The sequence below is a fragment of the Uloborus diversus genome, unplaced genomic scaffold (genome assembly GCF_026930045.1).
Source record: "Uloborus diversus isolate 005 unplaced genomic scaffold, Udiv.v.3.1 scaffold_17, whole genome shotgun sequence".
Lineage (NCBI taxonomy): Eukaryota > Metazoa > Arthropoda > Arachnida > Araneae > Uloboridae > Uloborus > Uloborus diversus.
The window spans coordinates 1,355,711-1,383,081 of NW_026558318.1; the positions used below are offsets into that span (position 1 = coordinate 1,355,711).

Consider the following 27,371-nt stretch of genomic DNA (forward strand, 5'->3'; position numbering starts at 1 on the left):
TGAGAAGTGAAATACTTATATGACTTCATTTTTTGACAACAAAGAAGTAAAATTAAAACTAATATGTAAATGTAAAAGTACTTACTTTTCCCCTTTAAATAAAGTATATTAGAAGTCAACAAATTTCTGAGATCAATAATACTTTTTTTAAACGCAGCATATAACATTTACTTTCACTCAAAATAAGAATTTTCGAAGTTTGACAAGAAAGTCCTACGAACGACTGATTTTTCTCATACGCAGGACATCCGAAGGCAAAGACCGCAGGATGTCAGAAAAGAAAATCCTTGGTACGTCCTGAAAGGACTAAAGCTAATCCCTGGAACTACCTTGTGTGATACTCCCGAGGATGTCCTCATGTCATCGAATTTCGCACCGCGCTTTAACCTATATTTGAAAAAGTATTATGGATAAACAAGCGTGTTTTGTATTTATTTGATTTTTTAAAATGAGTTCTTTCGCTAATTTGAGCTTCCTATTTCATAATTAATTGTGATTTTAAAAAAAAAACTGTACTTTTTCAAAAAACTTTTTTTCCTCAAAAAGAAAAAAAAATAATAATAAAATATATATAAAAATAATAAACTAAAAAAAAAAATTTTTACGCTTATTTAATTAAAAGGCTATTTTCGTAACTCGTTTAAGTTTTGTAGATCATAGTTCATTAGGATTTTTAGAAAATTTCAGTGAGAAAACTAATAAAATAAAATTTTCCGTTCAACTTGAGATGAATGTCCTAAAAATGATTGATTTTGTTGAGACTCGGGACATCCTTAGAGATAAGTCCTCAGGATATCTTAAAAAAAAGTCCGTGGTACGTCCTGAAAAGATAAGGATCACTTTAGGTCATCCTTAGGCCTAAAAAAAAGTTTGTCCTTGGGACGTCCTGCGAGACGTGTCTAAGGATCGCCAAATTTCGTCGATTTTTTACAACGGACTAGATTTGGACGTTCAGGACATAAAATGGACGTCCGAAGGACTTTTCGTGCTGTCTGGGCAATAACATGTTAAAAAAGAAAATAAAGGATTATTTTTTTATTACCCCTGTATCAAGAAATTAAATTTCATTATATAGTGTACTTATGCTTTACATTTACTCAATACATATTGGTAAAAGTAGCATACATGTTCATGAGGATACGAGCATTTCTTGGAAAATCACCTTTTTATTTTGTATATTTTTGGCTTATAGCACCCAGAGTTTTGTGCCTAATTTTTCTGAACTTCGAAAAAACTTCATAACATGCAAAAGAAACATCATACTGCAATTTGAGATAAGAGCATAAATATTTGATAAAACAAAAGTTTGCTAGAATATTTGCATGCAAAATTAAGGGTTTTTTTTTTTCATTAATTTTGTAGCGAACTATAATGTGACAGCTCATATAAAAATTTCAGTAATGTATCATAAAAATACAGAAAGATATTGATAATCCAGTTAGTTGTATTTCAGTCTTTCTTGGAAAGGCGATACATCATAAACTTTCAGTCGATCAACATTCTGTTAAATTTCTCCAGAATGTTGATCTTTTTCTGCATATTTTGTGAGATTTGATGCAAGCACAAATCTTTTAACTAAAAGCATGTAGAATTAAGTCGCATTTTTGAAAAGAATATTAATATCTGTGAATATATTTGCTGTTTTCATTACACTGCATAGAATAAATGCATATAGCAAGTAAACTATTTGTGAAATAGTTCTTGCTTCTTCTTCAAGAAAGTCTATATTAACTATACATTTTCCTGTCAAGAGTGTACTGAGTTATTATGTTCAACTTTTCTATTTCTTTTTTTATTTCCATTAGTTTCATTTAAATATGTAATTTAACAATATAAAAATGCATAAAATGTACAGATCTTTAAGTGGGATTGAACATTTCAATGTAAGTTCAACTTTTGTCATGTTCATAGTGTTTGTTTTGATTTAAAAAAGTGAGATTTTTGAAAATCATTTAAATTTTGAAGAAAAAGTTTCTTTTTTCTTTTCACACCTTGAAAATGTACTTAGTCACATTGCATCAAATTCATGCAATTGTTACCCATATGCAGTCTTTTGAATTTAAAATATCATGTAGAAATGCGTTTAGTTTATACGTTTCTCTTTTTTTACGTTTTTTTTTTTTTTTAATTTGGCACTGCAGAGTCCAATACACATTAACCTATACCTATTATATGTTTTCTCATTTGTATGCTTTTTCATGCAGTCCCTTCAAAAACATATAAACTGTGCTTCACTGTATGTTATGTTTCACTTGAACTCTTGTTTTGACCCAAGTATTGGTCTCACATCAAGCATATAAGTACATTAATAGATATTTTTTTTTCTATTTTCCCCTGCAGAATTTATGTTATACAGTAGTCGCCGCTTATTGTGATCACTTTGGGACAAATATAATTTGATAACAATAACCGACTGAAAACAATAACCGAAAAGAATCCAAGAGACACAAAATAATGAATTTTTTCCAATTAAGGTGCATTTATTTTGGCAACCTCAAATTAAAATCACAATGACTCAACTGAATGCAGTTTTAAATTATAAATTATTAAATTAACAGACTGGAAATATCTGAATTATAAAAAGTTAAAGCTAAATTATGCAATTTTTAATCACACAGTAATAGGTGAAGTAAAATATGACCGTTTTCCCGACATTCGTAAATAAGTTTCAAATCACATTCAGCTTTTCTATCTTTTCCAGCATATTTTTGCTAGTTGTTTAAATTTTAATTTAACTTCTCTTTGTTTTCAATCTCGACACAATTCTTTAACAGCTTACAAAGTAATGGCAACAATGGGGTTCCTACATCAATGCCTGCAACATGTCCAGCGACTGAATTTTTTTAGGTGCCAAAGATAGTTTTCTTAGGGGGAGTCTGTGGTCACTGGGGAGAACTTTCTGTAGCTTCATTCCTAGAAAAATTTTGCACTACTATTGAAAACCACAAAATGCTAAACAGAAAGTTAGTTTCGTCAGGGTTTGCCTGTTAATTGATTAACAAAAACGGGGGGGAAATTGAAAGTTTATGAAAAAGTGATAACAATAAACGAAGATGCCGATTGCAATATCCGACTTTTTAAATGTGTGTTAACATACTAGTGTTCTGGGACTTCTGATAACATTAAGCGAATGATAACATTAACCGTGATCACATTAAGCGGCGCCTACTGTAATTATAATACTATCCCCCTACGCTCTATAATAATGTTTCTATGGAAACGATTAATTTGACATCCATCCATGCAGTTGCCATTAACTGCTTACATTTATTTCTGAATTACAAGGAGCTCCTTCATTGCAAGAAAATCTCATGAGGAAAAAAAACTACTCAGATATCACTAAATCAATGTATTACAATAAATAAGACAATTGGCAATAATGAACATTTTCTGTAATAATAAAAAAAAACATTAGACATTCACCTTCTGAAATTGAATAAAATGTAGCTTCTATTAACCATAACATTTCTGCAAATCATGCTCAGCTATTTTTGTATTGCTACTGTAGTTGGAGCAAACCTAACCTGACAGTATCGTAATGCTGGGATTAGGATCTGCGTAGCTTTCACAATGCAGTCAGGTTAAGTTTGCCTTAACTATATAGTAACTAGAGTCGTATTCACATTATTATTTTTCTTTTTAGATCAATTTTCTCTTATAAGAAGCAACAATTTAAATCCACTCAATGAAAAGCTGTATGACTACTTTAATTTCTGTAATAGCATTTTCATTAAGCGAAGCCCAAACAATTATTATAGATAGGCATGTAAGATTTTGACTGTTAAGTTAATTTTCCGATGATATTGATCACTTTGTGTAAAAAAATGTGGTTCCTTATCGCATTTCTCTCGCTTTCTTTCTAGTCATTTACCCGAATTTGTTTTTAATTAATAGATGGATTGTTTAAAATTATGTCTATATATATCAGTATAAATTCATTTATGTGGGAGGAGGGTGAGAGGCCCAAAAATTTGGGAGAATTTCCAGAATTTTGGAATGTTTTTTAAAAATTCTTATTAGTAGATTTTACAACTTTGTGCTTTTTTTAGTACTAAATTCTACACAAGTGTATATGGTACGTGTATTTTACAAATTATTTACAAAGTTGTTTCAATGTTTTGAGAAACACAAAATAAAATTACTTTTATTTCTTATTTTTTCAATAGTCCAAAAATTAGAAGAAGAAAAATGCAAGTTTTAGACAACCAATATTGTTGAATGTAAGTTTTGAAGTGTGAGCAAGCACATATTTTAAAGTTAAAAGGAATATTTTTTTTCCATGTAGAAAGGAATTCAGAGTGATTTTTCTTCAATGAAGATCTGGTTTCTGGTCATTGAAGAATTTCAATTTGGTCCTTGAAAATTGCTTTTTAACATTTTTGTAACCAAAGAATGGCAGATGTGTACAAAGCATACAACATGATTTTTGACTTGTCTGTTCTGTCTCGGTCACAGAGACAGAACTGATATTATTTTTTGTCATTAATATAGTTTTCCTCAAATTTTCATGTAATTTCTGCAGTAATTTCTGCATTTAAAATTTTCTTAATGAATTTGACTTTACAAAACACTAGCATTTGCAAAAAAATCCAATCCTTCCTGCTTGATATATTTGGTCTTGTAAAATTCAAAAGCTGATAATACTTGCTTAATGTAAACCTAGTGTTTTTCTCTGTATGACATTGAATGTAAAATTCTTGTTGTAGTACCATGCATTTATTTTATTAAATCTTTCCTAAATGTTGACATTTTCATTATATTACTCCAATCAATATATTTAAGGAATGATTTTTGTTCTTTTAGGAAGTCGAAATGAATTTAGCTATTGCCAAAACAAAGAAATTAAAGGGAGATCAAATCGAAGCGGAGGCTGCGCTTAAAGTAATTTGTGATAAATTTATTTCTAAACAATTTTTCTTTGCATGAATTGTGTGAATGTATGTATTATTGAACAGCTCAAGTACTATCATATCATTTAATTTGTTATACAGAATATACTTGAATTAGTTAATGTATAACAGTACCAAAAACTCGGATTAATGTGGACCAAAAGGTGTCCCAGTTTAAAATTGCAAAGTTATCAAAAATGTGCTTGCAGCAGGGTTTTCGCTGGTGGATTTTTGATCTTGCCAGGGTAAAAGTCAAGATTCTGAAAATTTCTAAGTGGCCAATGGTCACTAGACCCAAAAAACTTAGTGGCCACCACTGTCGCCGAGTTTTGAAGTATAAAATGGGGAGAGGGAGGAATTTTTGCTACCTCTTATATAATATATATATATATATATATATATATATATATATATATAATATATATATTAGAACTTTACAGAGTACATTTTAAAAGCTATCAACTTTGCATTTTGAAAAATTTAAGTTAAGATAGGTTTTTATTTTTCTTTATTTCAAAATCAATAGATAAACAAATCCAAGAACTGCATTTTAGATGAAATAGTTTTAGTTTATTGCAAAGCCACTGAAGCAGTGAGGATCAAATACAATTTTTGTGATAAAATTTCACTTTTCCAGGAAATAACTAATTTTAAAAAAAATATTATTTCTGGAACTTTTTATGTACTTTTTAGAAGTTTGCATTGAGATAAGCATCTAATTCTGTTTTTGGAAACTTGGGTCTTGTCTACTTCCATCTTGCGAATGACCAAACATGGCGACTACGCGAAAAGTTTAAGATGATAGATTTTTGAATTTGTCTTGCATAATTCCTGCTCATCCCAAGATTTTTTTGATAGGAATAACGGGGGGGGGGGGGGGGAATGGCGACTGAGGACGTTTTTTTTAGGTCGCCACTTTTTCAAACTAGGTCACCACGTTGTGAGTGGCGACCGTGAATCTTGACCTTTATGCCAGGGTATGGTTGAGTTTACTGGATTTGACCGGATTATCTACTGCCACCTTTTCTGGAACTCTACTTTATAACTACTGTTGTAGTACATTAAATACCTACTGTATCTATTCAATCCATGTATCTCTTCTTTCGACTAAGTAAAAACGCACATCTAATATTGACTAAAAAGTTGTACGATTTATAATGGGATTTGTGTCCGGAATTCTTCAATAATCTCTTGGTACATTGCTATGTAATTTGTTTAGTAATTCAAAGAAATACTTAGATGTTTGGACAATATGTATTCTTTTAAAGAAAGCACATAATTTACCAATCAAATAATGTGCATATGTATGACCAGTAGCGGATCCATTGGGTGCTAAGGGGGCTATAGGTCTGAATTTACACTAATTAAAATTTAAATTTCAGAGATTTTTAATGCTGCAATACTTTTGCGAATTTAAGTTTGTATTATGTTTATATATATATATATATATATATATATATATATATATGTAATATGAAAAATCCTTTGCTAGGCCTTTTCCATATTAAGTTCTGTTCACTTATATGTCAGCGCGTATGAGTCACAGACATTATTTATTACACACTTAAATGCTTCTCATACCATATATGGTTATGTTCTAGGCTCAGATAAGTTTTCCCTTAAAGTACCTACCAGACACTTTTTTCCTACGCTTACTTTTCTTTAATTTAGTATTTTCATTTCCAGCATCATTATTTTCACTGTCCTTAACCTTGATTTCAGGCAAAATGTGCAGAGACAAATCATTTAGCGCATACTCAGAAAAAGTGATCAGTTTTTTCCGATCCTGCATAACGACCCGTCTCATACAGTCAATGACTAAATGAAATCGAATGCAACTCTTTAAACCTAATATGGCATATGGTAAATCGGTGTCTAGAATAAAAAATTCCACCGGTCTAACAATATTACCAACTTTAAGGTGGAGCGTACATGTTCGGTTAAGTGTCAGAATTCCCTGGGTTTGCTTAACATTCACGATTGTTTTCTTCAATCGAGACATTTAATGTTTTTGCAATCACACTAGGAATAATGTTTAAGGTTGATCCTGTATCTAAGTTTAAACAAATCTTTTGTAATAAACTCGAGTTTCTTTTATTTTTAGTGTACACTTCATTACATAATTTATTTTCATTATATAATTTATTTTCACTTTTATAGATTATTTCGCCTTCTATATACCCAGGCACTAGTAATTGTCATGCTTCATTTGAATTTTCCTCTCCTTCCCTAAATTGTTTATCCTTATTCTGGGACTCTAGTAATGGTTCAACCGTTGAGGTATTTGGTTTATTTATGCAGGTTTGTCCCCAATGATATGTGTTAATAATTCCTTGTTGTGCACAGAATTTACAAGGATTAGGAGGTAGCTCCAGTATATAATGTGTTGTTTGTTTTTTACGGGCGTTCTTTTCCTCGTTTTGGTTTAAAACACGACGTTTGTCCTGTGGTTGACTAAAATTATTTCGTGGAAAATTATTTTACTTTGGTGAGCGTAATTAGGGTTTTGCCGAAAATTGTTTTGCATTTGGTTTCGCGGGTACCCAGTTTTGATAAAATTGGGTAGGTCCCCTATAAGCACTTGGTTGTTGTGTCTTGGTCTTAAATTCATTTTTTGACATTTCATGTGGTACCTCGTTAATTATCTTAGTGACCACTTGAAGCCATTCTGTGGGAGTTTGCGGGTCTTTAATTAGCAGAAAAGATTTAATTTGTTGCGGTAACCCAACTGAGAGCCCTTCTAGAATATGTTTGTTACTGAGATTTATTTTCCTCCCCAGTTCTATTTTTTCAGTGAAATAAGAGAATAATTCTTTGGCGTTTCCCGAGAATCTTAACTTCTGGAAATCTGTGAAACTACTCATCGGGGTGAAATAATGTTCCTCAAAAATGTCTACTATCTCGCGAAAGTTTGTGTGCAACACAAACATTGATTAACATAGATTTTTAAGGCGGATCCGCGAATAAATTTCTGAAAATTTCTTAACTTCTAGCTATCGTTTAATTTATTTAGGTTCGTTTGTTGGTTGAAATGAGCTAACCAAGCTGAAAAATTTATTCCTAACTCTGGCTCAAACAATAAGATTTCTGGATTGCTACCCGTACTTGTTTGTTTTGCTTCATTTTCAGAAGCAGGAATCCCGGCTAAATTTAGTTCTTGCATTCTCTCAGTAACAGTTTGGCATTCCGCATCTGTGTTATTTACGTTTAATTCAGGCGGGTACCTCTGCTTGAGTTTCAACATCTTTTCGGTTTGACTCTTTGTTTTCCATTTTTGAATTATTTTTATTAGAAGGGACTATTTCTGGGTCATTTTCTATTTCAAGGTTTTGACTAATTTTGCCACTACGCAATATCATTATCTCTAATTTCACCAAACCTTAAAGCATTTCTTCTACTTTCCACATTCATTTTCAAATTATTTAGTAAAATTCTAACAAGTGCTACAAATTAACGACACATAAAAATAGTACCACAAAAAAGACTATCTTACTTTAAATCAGAACAAAAAACACATTCACATTACATGAAACATTTTTGGCAACCAAACAAAATACTACCATAACGGCATGAGCCTTTTAAAGAGCTTGGCCGATAAATATTATGCATATTAGCCATAACTAATGCAAAGAGATCATGAAAACCTTTTCCTAGAAATCACAATAAAAACAAAAATACTTATTTCAAGAAAGTAAAAGTATCATATTCCGAAATGTAAAAAAAATGTACTCAATCACCAGCCTGATCTCAAGATTTTAGTTGAACGAAAGAAAAAACAACACATAAAAGATGCTTGTAAATCGAACTTTCAACGAGCCCCTTTCATCTGATCAGCACAGTAAACCATATGGTGGCACAATTTATCACCAGCAAGTGGATACTAATGATGCTTTTGCACACTGGATGGGTCACACACACACACTCAGCAGATGCTAGCACTCGGAAAATTCTTTGCTGGAGTTCCACTGAAATGGTCTCTGGTCTCTATCTTGCTCTTAAAACTTTCTTTTTCTTTCTTCGGATATTCTGAATTAGTTTCTTAGTTGTTAGCGGTTAATTCCGAAAGACACTGTTTCGATGTCTTGAAGCAGATAATCCTCTTGAGGATAAAGCATGGTATTATCTTATGCAAACCAATCAATGCTGTAAAAATTTTAAAATGCTACAGCTATGCCCTCATTTATTATCCTACCGGCTTGTAAGAACCGCCGCTTGGTTCTTATTACAAATCTTGATTTTCGCAAGTTGCAGTGTTGTGCCGTGATAATCTACCACGTAGGAAGAGGACAAAGCTACATTCAATCTTTATTTTTACATAGAATATACCAGCTGGAACTTCTCTTAACTAACCAACTCGTTTAGTTGTACCACGATTTTTATATAGGGAATATCATTAAAAGATTACAGATAATTATCCCTTGATCATGTGATCTCACGTGATCTATATAGGAGGAGCAGATTGCAATAATGAAATATTATTGGGCTTTGCACCACAGACAGAGACTGGCTTAAGTCTGGAGGGAAAAAAAAGTGTCTGGTAGGTACTTTAAGGGAAAATACATCTGAGCCTAGAACATAACCATATATGGTATGAGAAGCATTTAAGTGTGTAATAAATAATGTCTGTGACTCATACGCGCTGACATATAAGTGAACAGAACTTAATATGGAAAAGGCCTAGCAAAGGATTTTTCATATTATATATATATATATATATATATATATATATATATATATATATATATATATATATATATATATATATATATATTAGGGTGCGTCTTATTTTTAAAGGTGTTATTTTTTCATGAGGCACCCTCTCATTTAGTTCCTTTGGATGAAAAAAAATTTCTCATATATGAAAAATAAAAATTGAATAATATTTAGAGGGTGCTACCACTGCTGCAAAATTTGTCAACTCTCTCTCTTTTTATTTTTTTTAAATTTATTTATTTAGTCTGGATAATAAGTAGCAATCAGTGAAAAGTTTGTATTGTCACATGGAAGTAACAAAGAGAAAAATTAAAATATTGCTGAATGTAAAAGACCGAAAGTGTAAACCTGTGATATGAATGGTATTACAGCACTTTCAAATGCTTTTTTGACATTATTACATAAAATGACAACCATGAAATGCCTCTTATTTTCTGGTATATATAAGAAATAGGTATTTGTGTTATGTTAAGCCCAACCAACCTAATTTCATATTGATTAAAAATATGTCAGGAGTTGATTTTTACACTATTTTTTCCACAATGAATGTAATTTTAATCACTGGTAGCACCCCCTAAATTACGTTCAAATTCTATGAAACTTTTATGTGTGTATTTTTTCATCAAAAGGAAGCAATTAAAGGGGTGGCCCATAAGAAATTCAAAACTTTTTTAAAAAGTACATTATAAGACACACCCTAATATATATATATATATATATATATATATATATATATATATATATATATATATATATATATATATATATATATATATATATATAGTGGTGTGTTATGGGGAGGGGGGCTCAGGGAATGTAGCCTCTTCTACAATTTGGTCAAAACTTACAAAAGATTAAATTGTGATCTGCAATGGTATGAAAAAACTTAGAGGATTGTTTTTTGAGTCTTACCCTCCCATTTGGTTCCAATACATTAGAAAACAAGTGGCACAAAATTTTATATTATTTGAATAATATTTAGAGGTAACTTAAAGCAGATGAAGTTTACATCATTGCTGAATATAAGTGTGGATCAAACTAATCATAAACATAATCGCTATTTCCATTAAAAGAAAGTAATTACAGTATGAAATTGCTGTTTTATGTACACTGTTTCGACGTTAGCCATGAAATATATTCTTTAAATATACAAATGATTTTTGTAAGATGTTGCAGTTAATGCAATTCTGCCCAGTTCTTTGTAGGCTTGACAAAGTGTTGCGTTTTGACCAAAGAAGCATCAATACTGGCAAGAGCAATAGCGCCTGTTTTACTGGTACAAAAAAAAAAATGTTTTCCTGGTAAAAAAAAAAAAATACTGGAATATCAACACCACATCATGAAATTGGTTACTGGTGCCAGTTTTCATTAGGGTTCTCTTCTACATCCAAAGTACTTCTCTGCGACATATTCTAGGCCTACTGGGAGTTCATTGGTAAGAACAAATGCATGACAAGACCCAATAAGGAAAATTGGCTGATATAAAAGACTACAGAATACAATCTGTTAAAAAATTGCTGTCTGACTCCTACTCAAGCTGATTATTGAGAATTTCTTCAACTGATTTTAGTATTTTGTCATCAAACCCCTTCTCCTGGAATCAGATTTATTGTGCCTAGAGCTATGCACCAGACTCAATGAACATTAAAAATCTTGTTCTGTTTTAAAATATATATATATATATATGTTTAATCATTAGTTCACCATCACTTCTGTAGAAGATTTGGATTTCAAAAGATATGGTGTATTTGTGGAACATGTTTCTTTAAAACCTTGGATGACAGCTTCTGTACTTTAAAATGCACTCTGTTATGATTTCAATTTAATGAATTCTAAATTTCATAATTGCAATATAAAAATATTGATGAAGAAGTAAGTAAAATTGTATGGGTTTTTTGAAAATCAAGTGACACACTTGAATAGAAGACAATTGGTAACGCTTTTCAAGAAGTAACTGAAAAAAAAAAAAATGCTGCAAAGTACCTGAGATTATGCCCAAAAATATGAAATTTGAAGACAAACTTCCTAACTTATGATCAGTTTTGTTAACTGTTAAAATGAATTTACCTGATATATTTTATCATGCAAAACTTGAGAGATCAAACAAATCTGCAAGTTTTGGGAGAATTATCACAACACACTAAAGTTTATTGAAGGAAGCCAGTTATTAATAATCTTGCTGATAGGAATTAAAATACAGTTGACTCCCGCTACAATGCGATTTGATTTACATGAAATGACTATAAAAGGATTTTTTCACTAGTAAAGAATTATATGCCTAACGCAAATGCCTGCAACACAAAAATTTTTGGAAGAAAATCGTGGTATGTAAGTATCGGCTTTGTTATTGGCTACTAAGAATATTATTTTCATCAATGGACCTTCATCCCTTTCGAATCACTGACAACGGACGTTCCCATACCGTACTAGTCTGAACATCGGTTTGTTAGTGCATACAAATAACTACTCCTCATTTTCCATTTATTTTTTTCGTTCTAAATGCGAAAGTTGATAAAATATAATGAACCCTAAGAGCACTGCTCCTTCTAAAGTTTTTGAAGACAGAAAGAATGAGAAAAAGTTTTTGGCAATTAAAGAAATGCTAAAGATTCTCAATATGCTTGAACAATCAACAATCTCAGCTGAAAAAATGCGTCGAAAATAGCATGACAATTTATGAGTGAATTTTCCATATGTACAATTTGAAGTCAAGAAAAGGAAATCAGTAAAAGTTAGCAGAAAAGTGTCTAAGTAAAATGCAAAAATCATGAAAATGGAAGCTGCACTTAAAGAAACCAAGAAAAAGAGGTGTTGCCATAGATAGAACAGTTATAAAAGAACTAGTAAAGCTACACTATATAAAAATATATTAGAACAACGGTTTAATTACGCAGCATAAATCATCAACATCTTCATTTTTTAAAGTTACAAATAGCATTCTTTGATCTACTGTACAGTAGTATCATAGTACATCATTTTATTATTACTGGATACTGTATGTACCGTTACTGTTTTATATATGTTTATCTTTCTTATTGATCACTGATTTTGAGCAAAGTAACAGTATTTTATATTGTATAAACAGCTTTTTTAAAAGTACACATAAAAATTCAGTTCTTTATGGGATAATCAATAATGTATTTTTCAGGAATGGTTTAAAACAGTTTGAGGTGTTGTTAACTAGTGTCTAAATTAATTAGGTATGTTTATAAAAACTTTTACACATGCCCTTTTACATGACACGAAATTTGGGCTTACATGAGGGGTCTTGGAAAGCATCCCTCATGCAAGTTGGGACTGAACTGTACATAAAAGATTTCAATGAAAAAAAAAAAACCATTGAAGATCAATTTCAATTCTTGTAGCAGGTTGTCAAAACATTGCTGCAATAGTAAAAAATAGTTTGGTCAGTACTAGCACAATCACATCCATAGTGATTTAAATATTAATTGTTGTATAATAATTTTCAACTAACAAAATACTAAAGATTTAAATGAAATAAAGTTGTATTAGCCTTTTTCTTTCATTTTGCATTTGTTGTGTAAAATCAAATATTACCGAACTTTGAGGATGTTGAGCTACTTCTAAAAACTAAAATTATGAGCTCAAACTTCACAATAATTATTTTTTGCAGAAATGGAACCAAATAGGAGGGTAAGACCAGTAAAAATCAGAAATTTTTTAAAGGCCTTTTTTCTTACCACCCTAATGTAAGGTAAACGCAGTAGTAGTGGCCACAATTAAGCATATTTTGTGTTTTTTTAAACTGTGGGTCTACAATATTAATTCAATTTTTAAAATTGAATGCGCGTATTATAGCCCAACTATTCTTGAACCGTCCCATTTTCTAAAAATGCCAGAATTTCAATTTTTTATCCATTTTTTCCCAAACTTCAAATTTGACCCATTAGTAGCCACTCCAAAATCTGAAATTTTCAGTAGTATCCACATGCATGAGTCCGTGGTGGCCATCCTTTCCCTAGAACTTACATTACTGACTTTAAATTCAAATAACTGATGAATAAAGTTGATTCAATATGATAGTTACATTAAATACCAATATAATTAATAACATTTTTATTGTACATTTCTTTCTTCAAAGCATATAAGTACTTAAGGTAAAATCAAAAGTTTTTAGTAGAAGATTTGTATTTGTATTTTTTGTATGCAAATGTAAAAAAAAAGTAAAAGAAAATGTATGCACTTATATAAGTGTTATACATATAAACTGTGGTAAGTATAGACTGAATAATCACAATCACTTCAAAATCATTCATTATAAAATAGTAAAGTCACACCATTCAATGTAATTCTAAGTCATTTTGTTTCCTACAACTTACCAAGGCACATCAATGGATATAGGAAATGGTTAGCATAAGTTTTCAATACTACTAAAGGCAGGGTGTCCACGCACCAGGAAAGTCATGGATTTCGGCTATGATCGAAAATGGTCATGGAAAGTCATGATTTTCGTGAGAAAATGCTCAAAAATCATGGAAATTGATATTTGGTCATGGATTTTGGGCTCAAGAACATGCATATTTATCAAATTCTACAGATTAGATTAAACATACGCATCTTGACCATTTTTTACTCTATAATGGGTCAATCCCAATTTTTCACACATTTCGAAATCCAATTGCATCCGCTTCTTTAATACTCATTTGTTTTTATTTTCTATATGATTTTACTGTTAGGACTTTTATAATTATGTTTTTAGCATTATTTTTAACCCTCTTTATGTGTCTAATTGTGTAGTTGAGGACTTTTAGACTTCTAATTTTGCCAATCTCATTCAATGGGAAAATTTTAAGTCATCCGTGTTGATTCAAGAGACTCATAAAAATTATCATTAATTCTCAGCTGTGTCTTAAGTTAATGAAGACTTTAGAAAATAATAATGGTCTGAAGATTTAATTACGGGCGTTTTAGACATCGATAAAATACAGAAATCAGAGAATTTTCAAAGGTAAAATTTTTTAAAAATTTGTAAATGTTACATATTTCACAAATTCGGAAATTTTACAATACTTGTCACCTATCCTAAAACTTTGTTGTTGAATATGTGGTAATGTCTGGTAAATTAATTTTTATGTACTTTAATATTTTATTTTTTCTGATTTATATGTTATTTATTGTAAACATAATTTTAGTGACTACTAAATTATTGCTAGTCACAGATATTTTAGAAAACTACTAGTAGTACAATGCTCATATTTTGTTCTTGGGTAAACTTTGAAGTTTTATTCGGTAAACTGATAATTTCCCCCTTGCCAAATTTTGAATGTTGGTGCCCTTGACTATTGGCAGTCATGAATAAAAATGATTCAATTGATTATTAATTGCAAAACACATACTTACTGACAAGACTCAATGAGCATATTATAACCCTACTCATCCTTAATCGTCCCATTTTTTTAAAATGCCAGAAAGTAGATTTGTTCCATTTTTTCCCAATCCGCAAATTTGATCCATCAGTGGCCATTGTACACGAGTCAGTAGTGGCCATATTGTTGTTTAGAAGTGGCCACTACTAGATCACACAATAATATTATATCGGAAATGAAGCAGGTTGTTATGTAAAGAGATTACAACCTATTAAAAGGGAAATTGAGTTGATTTATGAAAAAACTTCCTGATTCAGTAGTGGCCACTCTGGCTACTTTTGTAATTCCTAACTTTTTTGGTGCTAGTAGTGGCCAGATAAACGGTCAGCCAAGAAAGCAACTATTTCGAGTTGAAAATGTCCCAAACATGATCTTTTAAATTTTATATCATGGTTACAGCTCTAAAAATATTTTTTTGAGCATTGTTCTATTCATAATACAACACAATGTTTATATACCTTGTTATGGAAAAGCATTGGAAGACAGCTGAAAAAACATGGACAATCCGGACGACCATACTGAAGAGTTGATACCATTTTTCCATGATGCTCTACCTTCTCCTCTTTGAACTGCTCACTGCAATATAGTCCGAGCTCTACCTCTTGCAAGTTTGAATCCATTGGGAGACCTGGAATCCTTATTTTTCTAATATAAACCTTAAAGTGGCCGCTACTGATGCATTTACCTTACTTATAATATTATAACATTCAGTACAATGCTTATCCTTACATTGACTGCATCTGCAATTGCATAAAATAAATTTGCATTCAAGTTTTTAACACTTATTATTCTTCTCTTTTCTTTCTAGAGGAGAAATAATGATTCATTCAGAAGTCAAGAAAGTTCATCGGAAGTCAAGAAAGGTCTGTTTATTGTGTGTCTACCTATGTCTGTAAAAATCCTGTCACTCAAATGTGTGATTTATTTATGTAGTTCATTACTGTTGTCTGGAATTCATTAAGATTTATTGGCATGTAGTCTTTGTTAATTTTTTCAAAACGTATTTTAAGAAAGATGTACTTATTACCTGAATAGGAAGAATGGAAGTTAACACTCAAAGCATACTATAAGTTTGAATGCATTTCAAATACTAATGCTTGGGACTGTGAATAGTTTAGAAATATGCTCAATTAGGAGAATTTTTTTTTCTTTTTAGTTGTTGAAATGACCAATTGAATGATTGAAATGACCAATAACTGTAGCTTTTTAACCTGTAGCTTTTTTTTTTCTTTTAAAACTTGAAATGTTAGATATTCTCTAAGTTTTTTGATCATTTTCATATGAGTGACCTTTAATTCAGTACTATATCTTGCTTCTGGAAAGAAAAAAAAGTCTCCTTCTTTAAACAAATGAATGTAATCTGTATTTTGCCAAAGTTTCTTAAACAATTATAACTTACTTTTGAACGGTTAGAAGTTAAATAGATTTATGTATCATGCCATTGACATTAGTTCTAAAGTCCTTTATTTTTAGATTTCCCACTTGAAACTTTATAACCTTTTTTGGAATTGGAATGTGAAATTTCTTTAGGAAGTACTTTAAATTATAGACAGCTGGTGCACCAAAATAGTGGGGGATCAAAGGAGATGCAGAAGTTAGATAAACAGCACCTTAAAGCTGCCTATTTTAGAAAATTGGGTTGTATTACTAGAGTGTAATGTCATTATTGATTAAATGACTTTCTCTAAAATTTGAAAGAGATAGTCACAGCAGACTGCTTCTTTTCAATTCAAAGTAAAATCATAATTTTTAGGAATTAAGTTGAGAAAAGTATAAAACTTACACTTATTAAGTGAAATCATCTTTTTTCAAACGTGTGATTTGATCAACACAATAATTTTTTAATAGATTGTTAATTTTGATCTTAGAAAAGTGGAAGGGCAAGGCCCCTTTACTTTAGAAAGTGAGGGGCAGTTGCCCCCCCCCCTCCCTCCCCATATGATCCGCCTATGCTTTAAGATGATTATAATTTGTTGTCTATTGTAAGCTTTCCCCATTGTCCAAACTCCTTCTAGATTTCTTCTCAATTTGAATTATAAAATTTGCAATGAAGTACAGTGAGACTTCTATGAGGGACCACCTATTCACAGCGAATAATTCAATTAACGGCAAATTTTCTAAGGCACTAATATTCTTATCTACTCAGTGTAAAAAATCCTCTAGGGGAGACCATCAAAACCGCTCACAATGGCAGGTAAAGTGCTAACCTCAGCACCAAAAAATGAAAGAATTTTTGGTTAGAGGAAACCAAAACAGAATAAAACAAAAGCAATAGAACCTTTAACTTCTTCACATGTTACTAGCTCATGAAAGTAAGAAGAATAAAGGTGTAAAATCTATTCCCCTGTGAATTTTAACTGGATTCTCCTCTGTTTAGAACCCCAAAATTACTACAAAAAGGAGAGCATAGCTTTTCACACCCTTAGGAAGCATGTACATCTCAAAGCTGATCAGGTGTGTGTCCATCATTGTAGGAGGTTGATAAATACCAAAGCTTTCAAATGGAACTGAGGCATTCTTAGGATATTTGAATGCTCAGAATCTATTTTTAGCTCATTTGAGCACTGAAGAAGTACTCGTAAATATGCTTATGTTGTACACAGATTAATAAGATCATGATTTTTTTTTCCTTTGGCTAAAAGCTAAACTAGAGACAAAAGTTGTTTCAGAAAAAATTAAGAATATGATGCAAGTATCTACTATTATATTTTAAAGTAAATTGGTTTCTAAATGGAAAAAAAATATTAAAAGTATTTTTGTATTTAAGAAAAAAAAGGAATTTTTGTTTCTATTTAAATGTATTCTTATCATACGTAATATTTTTAATATATTCTCAGCAAAACAGTAACAATTTCTGTTGGTGTTATTGTTTCTTGTATGTTTGAAAACAGCCTCCTAAATGCGACCAGTCTGCATTAAAGATCACTGTTTTCAGCATCAAAGAGAGAGAGAAAAAAAAATCCTATCTTTAACAAATGCTTGTCTTGGTATTTTAATCTCTTTTTGTTAGAAGTTTAAAGGAATTTTTAATGTTTTCAAAGTTTTTATACAGTCAAACCCCATTAACACGAACTCGCTTAACGCGAATTTTCGTTTAGCACGAAATAAATGCCATTCCCCGTCAGATAAAGCTACAAATTAGTGTTAAATTGATGGCTTAATACAAAGAGGATTTAGACGGAATCCCGCATAAGACGAAGAAATTTTTAAGGTTTTGAAGAAAAAAAGGAAAAGAAACAAGAAAATCCCCATACTTTGACATAAAATTACTTTTGTAAGTCGAACGATCTGCACTTGAACACAAGCGACATGGATGGCAGTGAGAAAATTCCTCTCCTTGTGAAGAAAAATCGGGAAAACCACATTGTTCAAGAAAGTACAAACTTTAGCTCTAGACTATGCTTACAGTAAAAAAGTTTGGCGAGCAGTGAAATCTTCAACAAGCGACTGACAAACCTAGATGTAAAATTTCATAGTGAAAAAGAAAAGGAAAGAAATTGTCTAATTCTAAACCCTTGTTCTGCCCATGCAGATGTTAAAGGTCTAAAAGCAATAAAGGGTTTTTTTCAACCTCCAACACTGCAGCAAAAATCCAGTCTTGAGATCAAGGAAAACTCAGATGTTTTAAAATGCACTGTCGTAGATAAATGGTTTGAATAGCCATTGCCTCTGTTTCAAATTACTTGTATTTCTTACTTAAATTATAAATATAAATGCTTGGGTGTGCATTTTTGTACAAAGATACTTTCATTCCTATATTTTCTGAGACACAAAACAAAAAAAAAATGTCTGCTTACACAAAATCTGGTAAACGAGGAAATTGGTTAACGGGAAATATTTTGGAGTTCGTGTTAACAAGGTTTGACTGTATCAATTTAAGTTCACCAGTTGCAAATTTAAAAAAAAAAATAGTCATGCATTTTGTAATCATGCTAAATTGTTATGGATTGAACTTTAAGCCTATGCTTTGGTTTTCATTAAAGAATCTATTCCTAACTTTTAGTTTTTAATCCCCTTTTTAGTTTTTGTTTAAGTTGGTATTTTTATGTCATTCATTAGTATTTTATTTCCATTATACTAAGATATGTAGCCAATATTTTCACTAGGTCTAAGGTATTATTGCATACTGGAACAGTTTTAAATGTTTAAAACATATTTATAACCCATTCTATTTTTAATGTCTCCAAACAAAAATAGATGAGGTATTTCTATCCTTGTAAAAGATTCATAAACAGTGTATAAAATGTACAAATTTGCACAAAGTTGTAGACCGTCAAATGCTTTTTAATCCATAAGGTCAGTTCTTTTCCCTCAAAAAATGAATTCCATGCAACCTCAAAACATGTGTTTGTATTATTATTTTTCTTTAATTTGTGCATTTATAGGTTGTTTAATTTTCATTTAGATTTTAGCAGTAAGGTATTTATTTATTTCTAAAACCTTGTTCAAAGTATCAAAATGAAGCAACGTAATTCAACCGTTAAAAATGACACACAGAGGCTTTTTCCTAGGATACAGACTGGCCAGTCATTTAAAAGTTTCTACATTTGGTAGAATGATTTTTAAAAAGCTAGCAAGTGACATATAATTTTGAAATAAGTTATCAAAATTTGTGAAATACTTTAAAGTGTGTTTTATGAAAAAAATAATGGGCTGTAAAGGAAGAAATTCTTATTTATTATTTTCTTTGTTTAGCTGGATGAAATCGTTCAGAAATGTTTCTAGAGGTTTTCTTAGCAGTAAAACCTGATATGTGTGTTGATAAGGTACAAAACAGTATCACAGCGCATGTAAAACTATGAGACAGAGCAGAAATCAGTTTAAACCTATTCTGTGGGGGGTTGATTTTTGTTTTTTCTTCTAAATTTCATGTTTTTAATCAAAATACTGATTCATACAGCAAACAAATTACCAAAGACGATAGTCTCTTGCAACAACAGAGTTTGTAGTACTAATCTCATGATGTATTGAATATGAAATTAGTATTGAGTAATGCACTGCCTCTTTCGTATCTCCCTTTTATAGAGTAATTACAAAGTTGAATCATTTAAAACCAAGATTTTGGGAGTTAATTCTGCCACCTCCTACACAAACAGGCATTTTGTACTTGTTCTCATCAACATTACTGTCATGGGAAGATAAAGGGCAGTGTCTAAATATTTCAATTTTTGCATTTTTGTCATCTATTTTCGTTTAGCATTATTGTACAAGCTTGCTTAGTGGGTTTCCCCTGAAAGTAAAACTCAAAAAAACGTCAAATTCCAATATTTCCCTTTTGTTTGTATGGAATCCAAAACAAATTTCTGAAAAAACTTTGAAAATTCATTTCTGCAAATACTGCCTTGCCATAGTAGGCTAGTCCCACACATTCATTCTGAAACAAAGGGCAAAAATTTTTTAGAATGCATTGGGTCAACTTTTCAATTTTGATTTTATTCCAATACAACTTATAAAACGTCCCATCTAAGTACGTAAGCTGTTCAATAAGTAATAAGAGTAATTTTACTGCAGCGAAACCACTCATTGGAATGTTAATTCCTGTGGCATGAGAAATGTGTGTTGTCTGTGTTAACAAAACCTACCAATAGTTGGCACGTACACACTCATGTTCTTAAGTATCATGTGATTGAATTGAAGACTGTTGGCAGGCGCCTACAAGAAGTAAGACTAATTTTACTGCCGCAAAGTCACTCATTGGAATGAAAATTTCTGTGGCATGAAAAATGCTTGTTGTCTGTTTTAACAAAACCTACCAATAGTTTGCGCATACAGACTCATGTTCTTGAGTATCACGTGATTGAATTGAAGACTGTTGGCGGGCGCCTACAAGGAGTAAGACTAATTTTACTGTAGCGAAACCACTCATTGGAGTGTTAATTCCTGTGGCATGAGAAATGTTTGTTGTCTGTATTAACGAAACCTACCAATAGTTGGCGCCTACAGACTCATGTTCTTGAGTATCACGTGATTGAATTGAAGACTGTTGGCGGGCGCCTACAAGAAGTAAGACTAATTTTACTCATTGGAATGAAAATTTCTGTGGCATGAAAAATGCTTGTTGTCTGTTTTAACAAAACCTACCGATAGTTGGTGCATACAACTAATTTTCCTGAGTATCACATGTTTGAATTGAAGCCTGGTGGCATTAAGACGCAGCCAATTGTCAAAATAGAACCGTCGTTGGAACAAAGTTATGTGATTAAAGTTTGTTTTCGTCTGCAAAAATCAGCATCGGAGATCTTTGATATGATAACTGAAGTTTTCAACAATGAAGCAATGTTTAGAGTCAGTACTTTTTGCTAGCATGAAGCTTTTAAGGAAGACAGGCACAATATGGAAGATATTAAACATGAGGGACAACCTTCAACGTCCATCACAGAAACAATGATTAACACTGCTGCTATTATTATCAAGGGGAATCTCAGAATTATTTTACATCAGTCAGTTTTGGCTGTTTCCTCAACTTAAGAAACCATCACAAGGCAAGCATTTTGAAAGCAGTAAAGCATGTCTAAACTCTTCGAAGACGGCTTTGAACTAGCTCTTACAAACTTGACGTTCACAAATTTTTAAGACTTGGACAGAACGTTAGAACAAATGCATTTAATCCCACAGAAGTTATTCTTAAAAAAACCATGTAAATTATGACAATTGAAGTTCTGTATTTTTTATAAATTTAGTCTTATTACTTATTGAACAGCCCTCGTATTTAAAAGTATGCTAATCAAGTTTTCCGTTCAAAATTGTTTATGATATACCTGTCTTTTCTCTATGTCGGACTCGCCTGTGAAATGGCAATTAGGGCTGTTACATGTACAATGAAATCCTGTTACAACGAACTTCAAGGGACCATAAATTTTCTTCGTTGTAACAGGAATTTCGTTTTAATGGAATTCAAATAATGTAATAGCAGTTATGTGGGGGTTCATTGAAACGGAAATTTTGTTGTTTTGGTATTCATTGTAACGGAATTGCACTGTACTATATGTCGCCCATTCCAAAAGAGAAAACCAATGTTTTCTATAGCATAGCAGAATTTCCTTATTTTTGAACATCAAACCAATATTTTATAATATGTCCATATATTGCTTAGTTTAAGGAATATATTTCTTTAAACTAAGCTGTTATACATATAAATGTAATTGCCTCAAATTTGGGAATCATAATCTTGGCTTCTTTTCTTGAAGAAAATCCTTTTTAAAGTGTTTAACTATATCAAAAACGTGAGTTTTTTCTCTATGTGTTTCAAAAATTAAAGACTTGAGTCTGTTTCTGAGTATGCTATTGTACATCATAACAAAACCTAAACATTTTTTTTTTACTTTAAGGGGAAGGAAAGAATCGCATATATTGCACAATGAATAATAAGATCTGCTGAGCTAAAGTGGTTCAAAAATCCAGGGTTTTTTTTTTTTTTTGACATAGGTAGATAACAAATACGAAGTTCTCATTAAACTTTGAATTTTTTTGTTGTTGACCTCTTTTAAAGAAATTGACTTTATTTAAATAAATTATATTTGTGATGTTTAACTATCAAAATCAGGAGGTATTTCTGATAATTTCCTATGTTTGATTGATTATAATTTCACAATTTTTTTTCCCAGGAATATAATAAAGATAGCATCTGCTATGTCTAAATTACTTCATTAAATATTTTGAAAATGTTATTTCTAAAGAGTTTTGAAAAAATATTACTTTATAATGAAAAAACACAAAAGTTTTTTCTTTGTTAAAGCTTCACCTATTTCTTCAATTTATGCAAAATACTTCTAGATCCAAGCTTGTAATTTTTATTAGTATTTAACAGGGAATTTTTGGGACTTCAATTATTCTACTAGAATAAATTGAATACTGTGTTTCTATAAAACATGCTAAAAATTCATCAAACATTATAGGAATACAATTATACCCTAATTTCAATATCTATAGTTAATTGAAGCACAATTTTACTTAATTCCTATTACCTTAAAAACAATAAATATTTAGTTAAAATGAATATTTAAAAAAATGTCTCCCTCATAAGTTAATATTAAGTGATTTCATGAGAAGGACATTTGTTAATCCTTAACCATGACAACTTTACCCCATCTAACCTAAGTTCTAAAATATTATATAAATTGATTCAACTTAGATGTTATATTCCTGAGACATGAGGAAAGCCTTTTTTGCACCGTCAATCTGATAAAAATTCTAATTAACAAAATTTCACTAAGAAGTTGAACGAGGTTTTCAGATTTTAAAATGTTTCATAAGAGTACAAAAAGACTTCTTTTTTTCGCTTAGTAAAGCATGGCCAGTGTTGAAATTTTGAGCTCAAAACTTTAATTCCTAATTTTTTTAATTCTGAAATGAAAATTTTACTCATTGTTCCATTTGTTTCAAAGACATAGCCTTTTATTTAATGTGTGACCACTATACCCTACCAGATCCAAGTGCCTTGTCAAATCAGTGGCGAAACATTCTCTCTCTCACTAAACTTTAATATAGCAGATGTTTTCCAAGTTTATGAACAAATTATACATATAATTAGTTTTGTAAACTCATTTCTGTTGCACTATGTAGCATGACTTCAAAACATTCACTGCCTATATTTGTCAACTTAATTTAATCCCAATAGTAATATATGTTGCATACATTAAAACTCCTCGCTTGTTTTAATATGATTGCAAATTATCATTTTAAAATTGACTTGTATTAAATTAATGATGAAACATTTAATTTATTTTTGCATTATTCCAAAATTTATATTTAAAATAATTCAAATTATATTATACTACATTGTTATCTTACCAGAGCTGTAAAATTTAGTCGTGTGTAGTGAGAAAAGTTTTACATCTCTGAAATAAAATTAAAACAATAAAAAAAACTTAAAAATATGTTGTAAAGTTGCTTATTAAGTTGTAAGTTATTTCAGACACTTGAGAATAAATTTAATATTTTAATTTTGTTGAAATATTCATGAACTTGTGCGACTTTTCCTTTTTTCAAAGCTAATTTGTATTTAATAGTAATTCAAGACATTTGCTTTGCAATTTTTTTTTTTTTTTTTTGCTCAAATAATAAGTATTTCCTGTAATTTAATCTCTAATTTTCTTCATTTCAGGATTTCCTCATTTGGATGGTCTAGAAAAAGATCCAGGTGAAAGTTTTGATAAAAAGAGATAGCTCCTATAATTATTATTAGAAAAGTTATATTGTCATAATAATGGGATTGGCAATTAGTTGATTTGGCATTGTATTAAAACAATTTTGTTGCTTGATCGCACTTTTCAGAATTGCAATTTTAATTGTGGCATATTATCAAATTTTTAATTTTCTGTTTTGTCGAGGTATTTCATCATGTATGTAATTATGTTTGCTTATTTTATGTGTTTATTTTTTATATGTATGAAGATTGTTAAAAAAAATAATTATTTAAGTACAGTAGAACCCCACTTTTCTTACTAAGTTAGGAACAGTGCCTGTTTGAATAGCAAATCAATTTGGATGACCTGAGGTTCTAATAAAACTAGAAATAAAAAAGGTATGTTATTTTTAAAAAAGTTAGTTTATAATATTTCTCAATAGTTATGTCTCTTGAGAAGCAGTAAAACTAAAATATTTTCTGTTTTTATGAAGATTTACTAAATGTAATGTGGGCATGCCACCAAACACACTGAAACTGAAGTATTATCTTGTGATACTCAATCTTATACAGATGAAGAAATAATCTCTGGAGCTCAGAATGAACAACTAGATCTAGCAGAAACTGATGAGCCAGAGAGTGTTCCCATTTCTTATTTAGAAACCACAAATGAGCTAGAAATATTGTACTGTGATGCGTGGAAGTGATACATCAACACACACTAAGTTTATGAGATGTCAGGCACAAAAGTAATTTCACTTTGTCAAACATACCTGACAAATTTCTTCACCTTAAAACGTCATTGATCCAATTTTTTGAAATGCTTTTATTAAAAGCAAATATGATCCTTTGATTATTATATTAATTTCTTTAATGTGTACAAAATTATACTAAAATGTAGCTTTTTGTTTTTCGTGTATGTGGTTAAATCTCGTTACAACAAGCTTCAAGGGACCTCAAATTTTGTTTGTTGTAATGGAATGTAATGGAAAGTAAATCTAGACTGAAAATTTATTTTGTTGAAACTAATATTTCGATGTATTGGTAATTGTTGTCATTAGATTTCACTATAAAAACTTTTTCGGAAATCCTTTTGATTATAATGATTGAAAATAAATTCAGTTTGGATTAAGCAGAGTTTGAATAAATTGGGGCTCTACTGTATTAACTTGTCGATTTGTTTATATTTTTTTCTATTTTCAGATGAAAGTTTTAGTGTTATGGTATGTTGAGCAGTGTTTTATTTTCTCTGCCCCTTTTCTATTCCAAAAAAAATGATATAAATGAATAAGTAAATGAATTTTTATACTAACTACGTAAATACCAGTAAAGGTAAAATTTTGTGCGATGATACTTAGCTGCCAATCCTCTTCGTAAATTTAAACATGCTTCCTACTAAGTCAAAGTTCGTTTCATGTATAGATCTGCAATTATAATAAATATTATGAAACTAATATGAAATGTGTTTCATTATTTTGATAACAACGTATGAGGCAGTGAGAAGCAAAGGTATGTATGTGGAAATTTTCAAGTTTTGAAGAAAACGTGTTTAAAATGTTCTTGGTAGGCTTTCATTGAAAAGTTTTTCTAAATCATGCTGTATAACAAAACCTACCAGGGCTACTAGTACTATCCCTTGCCCCAAGACAAAGGAGAGGTTCATCTACTATTTGTACTGATTGTCTGCAAATTTTTAATTTTGCCACTTACATCCCTTTGCTTCTCGCTGCCTCATATGCTTTCTGAATAACATTTGAAACCTAAAATTAAGAGGAAATTTGAAATACAGTAACTATCAATAATCGTTTCATATATTTAGCGAATAGCACTACTCGCTAATTTATAGAAATAATACTAAAAACTTGTTTAAAGAAATATTAAGGATAAAAACATTTTATACATCCTTGGGCCTAATTAAGATATTGGGGGGCTACACCGAACATTTTCTTGGGGCTGTCTGTCGTCAAAACGTAAAACACAAAAATTCACCACCTGCATCACCTTCAAGGGCGCAACCACTTGCTTACAATATTTTTTGGGGTGCATAGCAACCTGCACCCAAATAAAGCCGAAGAAAGAAAGAAATACACAAAGTAATCTTATTTTTCTTGCTTTTTCTTTTAGAATGAAAACAATTTTCATCATTTAAGGGCCTCTAAATATTATGGATGGTAGGCAACGGGCTTGTTGGTGTGCTTAGTAATCAGGCTGTAGAAAGGAATTCTACATGTTTTTACCTTTTTTGTGATGCTTAACGCGTATTATGTTCTTTGGAAAAATATTTCACTAGAATTTTCGTCAATATTTATGAGAGCAACTACAGTCAATTCGCAAATAACTCGAAGTTCAATAACTCAAAGTTTTTATCAAGGCCCGACCCCTTTGTCTTTAATTCCATGCTAAATATTCTCAATATCTCGGAAGTTAACTTCCTTTAACCCAAAATTTTTTCGAAGATGACACGAAATTTATTTCGAAATAACGTAAAAAAAAAAAGTATCAAGTGACTATGAGAGAAAAATTAATTCACCTTCACTTCCAATTCCTACACAATAGACCTCTAAAGCAAGAAGCCTGTTGAGCCAGTGTGCGATAAAGGAGTTGCACGTGTGGAAATGAGTTAGCTTGTTTTCTTTTGTTGTACTGTACTGTTTACACTTTGCCATGTTGCTGGACTACCAGTTTTCTTTTAAGCTGTCTAGTTGTCAAGTCAACTGATTGTACCTTTATTCAAAGGCTGACCTAAGTTAAGATGCGTTCCCTTTCATTGTTTATTTCAATCATTTGCTGATAAGTTCCTTAAAGACGGAGTGAGTTTTGCTTACTATTAAAGACGTTTAAGCAAGTACTCTGTCAATGATATGAAAAGAAAAAGTGAAACTTCTAAAGCTGTAGAATCCACGAATTTGAAATGAATGAAGATGTGTACCTTTCCTGAAGCAGAATCGGCTCTATTTAAATGGTTCCAGCAGTATCAAAATCATGCTTTTGATTTTTTTCTCTGAATATTTTTCATTACACTGTGCATATTGTACTTAAAAACTTTTAAGTTCTGTAGTTTTGTCTGTTATTTGTACATATTAGTTGAAATATTCGATGGTTTTTCATATTAAAATGTCAAACTTCCGATAAGTCGAAGTTTTTCGTCGGTACCTTTAGATTCGAGTTATCGCGAATGGACTGTATTTTGAAGGGCTTCTAGTTTCTTTGTAATAGGAAGATTTGGAATGTTACTTCTCTGGTTTACTGGATGCCTTA

General features: G+C 30.9%; 1 protein-coding gene across 1 annotated transcript in view; it reads left to right on the plus strand.

Annotated features, from left to right (window-relative positions):
- Nucleotides 1–25,567, plus strand: part of LOC129233101 (NADH dehydrogenase [ubiquinone] 1 alpha subcomplex assembly factor 2-like) — a 74,111-nt gene extending 48,544 nt beyond the window's left edge. Inside the window, exons 4-6 of the mRNA XM_054867160.1 lie at nucleotides 4,804–4,881; nucleotides 15,798–15,852; nucleotides 24,093–25,567. Coding sequence (XP_054723135.1) covers nucleotides 4,804–4,881; nucleotides 15,798–15,852; nucleotides 24,093–24,154 — 195 coding nt within the window. The 3' untranslated portion in view covers nucleotides 24,155–25,567. The remainder of the gene's footprint in view (nucleotides 1–4,803; nucleotides 4,882–15,797; nucleotides 15,853–24,092) is intronic.
- Nucleotides 25,568–27,371: the final 1,804 nt, after the last annotated feature.